The 10028-nt window shown below is 44.8% G+C and overlaps 1 protein-coding gene across 1 annotated transcript in view; it reads left to right on the top strand.

The window, feature by feature from the left end:
- The window catches only part of LOC108310057 (nucleotide exchange factor SIL1), a 162917-nt gene that overhangs the window by 60280 nt on the left and 92609 nt on the right, over positions 1-10028 (top strand). The window contains exons 2-3 of the mRNA XM_017536705.2: positions 2273-2387; positions 8894-9032. Of these exons, the coding sequence (XP_017392194.1) occupies positions 2313-2387; positions 8894-9032 (214 nt within the window). The 5' untranslated portion in view covers positions 2273-2312. The remainder of the gene's footprint in view (positions 1-2272; positions 2388-8893; positions 9033-10028) is intronic.

Genomic DNA, 10028 nt, shown 5'->3' with positions numbered 1-10028 from the left:
TTTTTTTAGATGGGGTTTCACCATGTTAGGCTGGTCTTGAACTCCCAACCTCAGGTGATCCTCCCGCCTTGGCCTCCAAAGTGCTTGGATTACAGACATGAGCCACCATGCCCGGCCTTGCTTACTTTTTTTTAAGCAACAGAATCTTACTCTGTTGCCTAGGCTATAGCACAGTGGCATTATCATAGCTCACTGAAGCCTCAAACTCCTGGGCTCAAGAGATCTTCTCATCTTGGCCTCCTGAGTAGCTGGGACTACAGGTGCACACAACCACACCTGGCTTTTTTAAAAATTAAAAAAAAATTTTTTTTTTTTACGAGATGAGATCTAGCTATATTGCTCAGGGTGTTCTTGAACTCATGCCTTTGCCCATTTTTAAATTGGGATGCTTGTCTTTTTATTGTTGAGATTTAGGAATTCTCTGTTCTGGTCAATACACCCTTAACAGAGACGTGATTTACAAATATTTTCTCCCATTCTGTCTTTTCACTATTTTGATAATATCCTTTGAGATGCAAAAGCTTTTTAATCTTGATGAAGCCCAATTTATTTTTCTTTTGTTGCCTATGCTTTTGGTGTCATATTTAAGAAATCTCTGCCAAATTCAAGGTCATTAAGATTACATCTATGTTTCCAAGTTTTATGTTTTAGCTCTTAAATGTAGGTTTTTGATTCATTTCTAGTTAGTTTTTATAAATGATGTAGGAGTCCAACTTCATTCTTTTACATGTGAATATCCAGTTGTCCCAGTACCATTTCTTAAAGAGGCTGTCCTTTCTCCATTGAATGGTCTTGGTACCACTTTCAAAAATTGCCCATATATGTGATTATTTCTGGACTCTCAATTTTATTCCATTGGTCTGTCTTGTCACCCTTTGATTACTGTAGCTTTGTAGTAAGTTTTGAAATCAGGAAGAGCGAGTCCTCTAAGTTTCTTCTTTTACTTTCTTTTTTTTGAGATGGGTACTTACTCTGACACCCAGGTTGGAGTGTAGTGGCACGATCTCAGCTCACTGCAACCTTTGCCTCCCAGGCTCAAGCGATCCTCCCACGTCAGCCTCCTGGGTAGCTGAGACTACAGGCATGCACCACCACACCCAGCAAATTTTTGTATTTTTGGTAGAGATGGTGTTTTGGTCATGTTTCCCAGGCTGGTGTTGAACTCCTGAGCTGAGGCAATCCACCCATTGGCCTCACAAAGTGCTGGGATTATAGGTGTTGAGCTACCAAACCCAGCCCTTTCTTCTTTTTTAAGATTTATTTTGGCTATTCTGGGTCTCCTGAAATTTCATATGAGTTTTAGGATATGTTTTTCCATTGGGATTTTAACAGAGATTGCTCTGAATCTGTATGTTGCTTTGGGTAGTATTGTTATTAACAGTATGAAGTCTCTAATTCATGAACATGGGATATCCTTCCATCCTTATATCCTTCTAATTTTTTTTTTTTTTTTTTTTTTTTAGTAGGGATGGAGTCTTACTCTGTCACCCAGGCAGGAGTACAGTGGTGCAATCATGGCTCACTACAGCCTCAACCTCCTGGGCTCAGGTGATCTTCCTGCCTCAGCCTCCTGAGTAGCTGGAACTATAGGTTCACACCACAATGCCTGGCTAATTTTTTTGTTTTTTAATTTTTTTTTTTTTTTTTGGAGAGACAGGGTCTCACTATGTTGTGCAGGTTGGTCTTGAACTTCTGGCCTCAAGCGATCCTCCCACCTTTGCCTTTCCTTGTAGTAGCTACTGGGGCTTATACTTTGATTTGTTTGACTGAAAGATATTGTGAGAGGTTTTGTGGCTTGGAGTTATTGAACTTTGCTGGCTTAGACAATATTGATGCCATCTTTCTTCAAGAAGGAGAATGGTGTATGTTTTAGAAGTGGATGGTTACAAAGCCTTATGTGGATTTGGGTCCATGTTGTTCACATGCAGATCAGTTGGTTAGTTTCCTTCTCTCCTTATCATAGTCGAGGCTACCCACCACAACCTGATAACAAGTTGTTAATGAAAAAGGAAGGGACCACGGCTGTTATAGCTTATGCAGGAGTCTTGGTTGACCATATGGTTCTAGCCAGGGCATATCTCTTGTTGGTTGGCTGGACCCACCATGGGAGATGGAGGCCTCAGAATTATCTAGAAGTGGTAGAAGACTCGTTATACCTCTATGCAGGAAATGTCTGACATCTGTGAGCAAGTGGCAACATGGGAATCACAGTGCAGGGACACCAAGCACTAGTTTTTTATTGACCTTCTGTTTTCTATGCTTGCACCTACAGGTCCCTGACTACGGCTCACCAGAGCCTGCCTTCATCTAGGATGGCTCTTCTGGGCAGGCTCCTTGGGCTGCTGATGGCCACCTGCCTCACCTTCTGCCTCAGTCATCAGAACCCGGTAAATGTCTTACTGCAAATGGGAGGGATCCCTGATGAGGTCTGAGAAGGCCTCCCTCTCACCAGGGGTGCTGTGGGAGTAGGGTGGGCTTTTATGTTTCTTATGTGAGTGTGGCTGGCAGTGGATCATGGAGTAGGTAGACTTCTTCCTCCCCATCCCTGTGTCTTCTGGCCTTTGTTTGAAGCTTATGGCATTGTTTCCCTTTGGGAAAAAGATGATCATGATGATAAATTAATATAATCTTCCATGTACCAAACCTTGTAGTGAGTACTTTATATGTATTCTCATTTAATCCTCCCAACAACACTATGAAGTAGGCAACTACAGTTTTTATCCTCATTTTGAGAAGACTAAAACTCAGAGACATTAAGTAACTTGGCCAAAATCACACAGCCAGTCAGTTTGTGAGAGTTGTGAATGTCACAATTCTTCTCAAAAGCTGAGTGCCTGTGTGGTGGGCATCAGTTCCAAGTAAGACTTTTTTTTTCCCCCTCTACTCCTCTCTTCCTTGTACTTTCTCAGTTTATCTCTATCTCTGTTCTCCTTCCTTTTGTCTGTAGCTCCCTGTTCTTTCTGGACCACTCTTCATTAACCTAGACCTCACTGCTCAGGGCTTCTGCCATTGCCACTGGCAGGAGGAGAATACGCAAAAAGGCCCTGAGCTTGGCCTGGTGCAGCACACTACGGTTCCTGGCCCTGTTTCCTTGGCTTGTCCCAGCAACAGCCTGCCCTTGACTAGCCCCTAATGCCCTCCCTCTCTTCTCCCTTGAGAAGCTCTCACTGTCAGTTCTTTGACAGTTTCACCCTTCCCTGTCCACCTTCCCCAACCCCCAGGGCTCCCACTAAATGTTAGATAAAGAGCTGGAAGCTCTGGAGCCGGAGGTCCTTGAAGTGCAAATGACAATTCTGATGAATTTAATAACAATCCAGCTTAGCTGTGGTTCACCTCTGGCTCATGGCAAGCTTCCACCTTGTCTCTGAAATCATTTGTTTTCTCTCTGCCTTTCTTCCCACTTTGTGGAGCAGGAGAAAACGTACAGTTAGGAGTCACGAGACCTCTTGAGTTTTTAATGCTCTCTGAGATCCTGTTGGTGCTGTTTATTTGTGTCTTCTTCAAGGACAGTTTGAATGGGTTCCCAGAGGCCCCTGAGAATGGGACTGGCTACAGCACGAGGTTGGGGCTGTCTCTGGCATGAGTTGGAGATGGAATGGCCCAGAAAAGAGCCTTGAGGGACCAGGGTCGTGTCCCCTCCCCAACTTTGTAGCTTATGAGGATGCCGTGCTCCCCATTGTGAGCTTTAGCAGATGCACAATTAACAAAGGCATGCTGATGAATTTACTTAAGGACTGAGTTAGGAAGTCCCTTTTGGATAATAGTCCAACCAAATAGATGAGCTTTCAGAGCATAATTATTCTGGCCCATTTATATTAGCTCTATTGAGTCTAGTCTCAGAAAAATGTTAATACTGACTTTCATCAACAGAAGCTGCTTTTATCCTTATGTCTGTTCCTAAGCTGTATCCATTTGTCATAATCTTTCATCATGTGCTAAGCACAAGTAGGAGTTGAAGCATCTTTTCTCTCATACCATAAAAATTGCTGCCCTGATGTCATTTAAAAATCTAAATTACATAGCCAGCCACCTTCACAACAGTGAAAATGGAGTGGAGGTGGTTATGATCCTTTCTTCGGAGCCTGGAGTCCAGGTAAGTGTTCCTGATGACCTGGAATTGTCCTCCCGAAAGGCATTTGGGCAGGTTGATGCCCACCTAGGAAAAGCCAGCTGTGTGTATCACAGTATGATCTGGAGCCAGCCTTCCTCCCTGGCTCCTGCTGTGGCACTTCCCCAGGATGCCACATGTCAGGAGGCATGTAGACACTGAAGGGCTGTGGTTGCATGTTACTGGGCTTTAGAAAGGTGGTAAACAATGGGGGAAGGTACAGTAGTGGAGCCTTGTGGAAGGAGCACAGGCCCTTCGTAAGATCCCTTTGCCTCTCACTTTGGCAGTTTGACCCTTTCTGAGCATTGTTTCCTAATCTGTAAAATAGTATTGGTACCTCCCTCTTAAGGTTTTAGTGTAGATTCAATGTGATTATATATAAAGCACCTGGCACTGAAACTGGCCCGATGTGGCCAGTAAATGGTTAATACATGTCAGCTGTTAATTTTTTAGTATTGTAGTGCTGCTTCTGTGGTTTAATTTGGGCTCTGTCAGGCAGGCTTCTGTCCCAAAGTGTTGCCCTGGCAGTCTGTCTCTGTTACAGTGTCTATCAACCCACCATTAGAGATTCATTCATTCTCTTGGATCTTGTAGGCTTTGGTTTTTAAGAATCTCTTATTCGGATGCAAGTGCAAGAAAGTGTGACATGGTAAGCTGTTGTCAGCTAACGCCTTATATAGCATTTCTTGCCAGTCACTTGAGAGGAAACTTGTATTTGAAGTGATGGTGATAGGGAGAAGAGAGTGCTCATAATCTAGCTTGGAAGGGAGCCCTGAGGAGCCAGCTAGGAAGGCACCAGAGCACGGGTTTATTTCACAGCTGACCAAGGGCTGGCCTGCGTCTCTCTCTCCTGTTCAGAACACCGCCTAGGCAGAGTGAGGCTAGTTGTGCTTGTTCTTTCTCTTGGACTGTGGTTTCTTACCTGACCCATGGAAGTCTTTGCCAAGGAAGGGCCTGGGCTGGTAGGTATACTAAGTGATCTCATTGTCCCAGCATCATTCCGTCAGCTCTCAGGGCACAACTTATTAGTACATCTGACCATGAAACAATCATAGAAGTGAGTCAAAACTTATGTATGGGCTTTGGAGCCAGGCAGGTCTGGACTTTAATCTCTGCTCTGCTTTTCTGAGCAGCATGATTTTGAAAAGCCCCATATCTGTCCTCCTATAGGACCAATATGATGTGCTTCACCGATGAGACTTGGATGAATTGAGGCATGGAAGGCATCTTGTCCCGGTGCCTGACATATGATCAGGGCTTAATAAATGGTAGCTGCTGTTAACATTACAACCTCATCCTCCTGATGCTGCTTCTTTCAAAACCTCTGGAACTCTGCTTTTGAACTCACTGTCCAGCTTGTGGTTTGTTCGTATCAGTGAACCTCTCTCAATGCTTCTGAGCCCTTGGCCTTTGAGGATAGCTAGGTGTGATTTGGGCAAAGCATCTAAAGATTGTCATAGCCAGGTCGGGTGAACAAGGTGAGCATAGATTGGGGAGTATCAATTTTGTGTCAATCACCACTAAGGGGATTGGTGTACTTTAAAATAATGACAGATTTTGTGTTTGTGTCATAAAATCTGGTTCAAAGATGATACCAAAAGGAGGTACAAAAAATATTTTGAACAGTGACAGGATTGTTGCAAGAGTCTGGCCTCCTTAGGACTCGAAGCATGTAGTTCAGCAGTTTCATTCTAACCCTCCTCCTTGAATCTACTCCATTAATCTTGTTAATGAAACCTAGAAAAAGAGGCTTTCCTAACCCTTAGTAGTTAGAATGAACATCAGCCTACCTGGGTTTTGAAGGGCTTCCTGTGCTACCTTCTTATCATCACCATCTCCCTTTCCCCTTTCTGCTTCTCTTGATGATGAGAATTTGGCTGCTTGCTTACAGCCTGCCAGGAATTATCGGGCTAATACGTAAACTGAAGTAAGGATGGAGGCGTGGCATGGTGGCTCATGCCTGTAATCCAAGCACTTTGGGATGTAGAGGAGGGAGGATTGCTTGAGTCCAGGAGTTCAAGACCAGCCTGGGAAACAGGGAGACCTTGTCTCTACTAAAAATTAAAAAAAAAAAAAAGTTGCAAGTTGATGCTTAGATATTTTAGTTTGGCCCGTTTAGTGTTCTAAAAATAAGAACATTTCACATAGAAATCTGGTTTTCTGTTTTCAAGTTGAATCCCTGCATGACAGTGGTAGACCAGCGGAGTAGCAGCTGCTTCCCTTAGGAAGGAGGCAGGAGGGCTCCGGTTTCTATAGTCCCACCACTCCCTGTTGTTTACACCTGGTCCACTGATTTAGTGGCATCCCTGCTTGGCCCCTGGGGCATTTTATTGACACACCTCCAAGGTAAATTTTATTAACCACCTCTTCATCTCTCAGTCTAGTGCTTCTAGCTAGGGGTGACCCTAGTATATCTAGACCTGGGTACTTAGCAGACAGGGTGGTCTTGTTCTGGAATATGAGGTGAGTACCTGCAGCACACTCAGGTACTTTGGGCTTTCTTCAGTCTAAGGCGCCCAAAAGACACGCCTGCCTATGGGAAGGGACATTCATTCATCTGTTTGTTCAGCAGTTTCAAACTAAGCCCTGTGCTAGGCATGGGGGCATGAGACTGACATGGTGCCTGCCCTCTGGAAACTTAGCTGTTGGAAGTCCTTGATGTCCATGTCCTCAGAATGGAGGGTGCCTCCTGCCAGTCTGTCTTCTCTGTAGTCTCATAAGTACACCTACTCTTCTATTCCTAGTTTTTTTTTTTTTTGAGCTCACAGTTGTGCAAACTTTAAGCTGAAGGGATAGGAGGGGTTTGAGGCACCAGGCTGCGCAGGTGACCTGCTTGAATGATGCCATATTGTATAGTCACTCCTGGTTGTCACAGCACAGCCTCATCCAGCCTGGAATCTGTGTCTGCCTTTGTAAGTAATAACAGTAACAGCTACCATGTACCCAGGGGCAGTGGTTTACAATGTAGTACCTCATCTAATCTGTGAGCTAGATGTTATTATTTTCATGTTCAAAATTTAGGAACTGAATCTTAGAAAGTTATATAACTTTCCAGAGTCACGAGAAACTGGGATTTGAATTATTCCAGCATCTTAACCACTATGCTGGAGTCAGTGCCTCTCATTACTTGTGGTGTGATTTGAGAGCTTCTTCTTGCCAAGATATTTTCCTTATTGGTCCTTAGTAAGGCCTGAAATTCTGCCATCTAAATTTCATGCCTTTATTTCTTGTTAAAATGTAAAAATTCTTGGAGGGGTCTACACTGTCATCACCAGTACCTTAGCATTTTAACCTTTCCTCTGACAACTAAAGATCATTGAGGGTCCCAGGTAGGAGGGAGTTCTTATCTGGAGCGAAACACTTTATTTTATTTTATTTTTTTGACACAGGGTCTTGTTCTGTCACCTAGGCTGGAGTGTGGTGGCACCATCTCAGGTCACTACAGCCTCTGCCTCCTGGACTCCGATCCTCCTGCCTCAGCTGCCCAAGTGGGACTATAGGTGTGTGCCACCATGCCCGGCTAATTTTTTTGTATCTTTTATAGAGACAGGGTTTTGCCATGTTGGCCAGGCTGTTTTGAACTCTTGGGCTCAAGTGATCCACACACCTTGGCCTCTCAAAGTGCTGGGATTATAGGCGTGAGCCACCGCTCCCAGCCAAGAATGAGGTGTTATTTGAAAGTTAACTAACTTTCCAGATGTATGCATATCTCCCAGGTGTGGTTAGAATTGTTGGGAGACCAAAGTGAGATTTATGTAAAGTAACCAGCATGGATTCAGGCTCATAGGAAGATTCCAAGAAATATACTTCTTATTGCTAGGAGAGAGATTGGGAAGCAGAGAAAAAGTGATGACCAGGGAGACGGGCAAGCTGAAATATCTCCCTATGTGCCAATGTGGGTTCCTCCTTGCTTTCCCAAATGCAATTTCCCAGAGTTCTGGAACCCTCTGGTTCAAATTTCCTGAGGTCTTATTGCTTTTATGCAAGAACAGGTTTAAAAATGGGATAGGAAGGATGAGAGTCCAGGAAAGAGCAAAATGAATAATACTTTGTATTTATCTTGCATCACTGTCTCCCGAGCTGAGAATGCTCCAGAGACACCATCTCATTAGTCCTCTATGTTCTGTGCAGGGTGGAAGGAAACAGGTTTTAGGAAGTGGTTTCCAACCTGAGCATCTTCCTCCCTTAGCCCAGCTGGATTCCCACCTTCCCACTTGTACCCTTCCTGCGTGGTTTGAATGGCTCATAGGCACTCTGGGGAATTGTGCCCTGCTGGGCTCCTTGGGACTCAGTTGGGCCTTAGCTGCCAGCTTTTGTACATCTGTAGTGACCATTTGAGGCCTTACTCTCCAATTTACATATGTGTTTTTTTCTTTTCTAAATATGTTTATTTTTATTGTAAACATAATACATGCGAGTTTTAAACATCAAACAGTATAATAGCATGTCAGAAAGTAAAAGACTCTTATTGTTTCCTTTTGCCAGCCCCTGTCCCTAATGTGTTCCCTTAACTTGCTCAAGATACCATGGGATCTTCTAGAGTCATTCCCTATGCGTTTTCAAAAGTGCCACTTACATATGTGACAACGTGTGTTTGTTTAGCCCTATTACTTCATACGTGCTGGTTCTGAGACTGACCTTGTGAAAGGAATTGTGGGTGTCCAGACATGTCTGGCTGTTGGGGAGGGGGCATGGAGGAAAAGAATGTGCCACCTCAGGCCATTTTCTTTCTGTTTACCTGGGGCCTAGTTGTGGTGGGTCATGCCCTGTGTTTTCTCTTCTCAGAAGGAGTTTGCCCTGACCAACCCAGAGAAGAGCAGCACCAAAGAAACAGAGAGAAAAGAAACCAAAGCAGAGGAGGAGCTCAATGCCGAGGTCCTGGAGGTGTTCCACCCGACACATGAGTGGCAGGCCCTTCGCCCAGGTACCAGGCCCAGCCCTGTCCCCACAAAACACACTCTGAATTCAAACTACATATGTCCTTTGTCCCCACTGGGCTGCTCCTTCAGGCTGCTCACCTCTGGCCTGTGGGAGGGGAATAGCATGGTCTGTCAGAGTGGTAGCTGCTGCTGCAGGACTCAGGGACCTTCATTTTCCAGCAGAACAGAGATTGCAACATCTGAGTGCCCTGGAAGGAAGGCAGGTGGTGGGTGGCCATGGTTTCTGAGCAAGTGATTGAAAACTTTCTTTCCTTGCACTTCTGAAGCACTGGAGAGGCAATGACATGTGCCTCGCTCTGCAAATGCTATTTTGGGCTCTGCTGCTCGGCTCAGTGCTGCTGAAATATTGTTCATGGGAGAGTCCTGAGCACCAGTGTGGGGCAGGAGTGTTCTGTTGTTAAACCTGTTCCAAGAAACAGGGGCTGGTCCTGGCCTGGTTTTTAAATAGTGCATCCTCAGAAGAAACAATTTTCTAACCCTTTCATGAGCCTGGGCCCAGGGCTTAAAATAATGAGAATAGTCAGCAACTGCAGAGTCTTTACCATATTCAGGTACTGTACTAGGTGCTTTGTATGCATAATCTTGTTTAATTTACACTATAATAGGAACGATTACTATCTTTATGTTCAGGTGAAAGCATTGAGGCTCGTGTGGTTAGGTAACTTGTCCTATGTCATCCAGCTAACTTGCCCTGTGCCATTGACCCCAGAGCCTGGGCCCACTGTCTTCCTACGTCTTCCCAGTCCTAGCTGTCCTTGGCTGGTGCCTACTTTACTGACACCTGGGACTGTCCTCAGGAGTGGCAAGGTGGATAGCAAACCCTGGCAGCTTCCACAGTGTAGTTTCATCACCTCCTTGCTGATATTCATCACCATGTCCTCACTGCCCCCACTGCTGCTGTGCTGTCAGGGCAGCATTTGCTGTGCCAGCCAGCTTTCTGGTAGCAATATTGCTCCTGCTGGGTTTGCACATGGGTAGCT

Source organism: Cebus imitator, unplaced genomic scaffold, assembly GCF_001604975.1.
Source record: "Cebus imitator isolate Cc_AM_T3 unplaced genomic scaffold, Cebus_imitator-1.0 Scaffold101, whole genome shotgun sequence".
Classification (NCBI taxonomy): Eukaryota; Metazoa; Chordata; class Mammalia; order Primates; family Cebidae; genus Cebus; species Cebus imitator.
The sequence above is the reverse complement of the archived record's forward strand: the minus strand, read 5'-3'. Positions and strand labels throughout refer to the sequence as shown.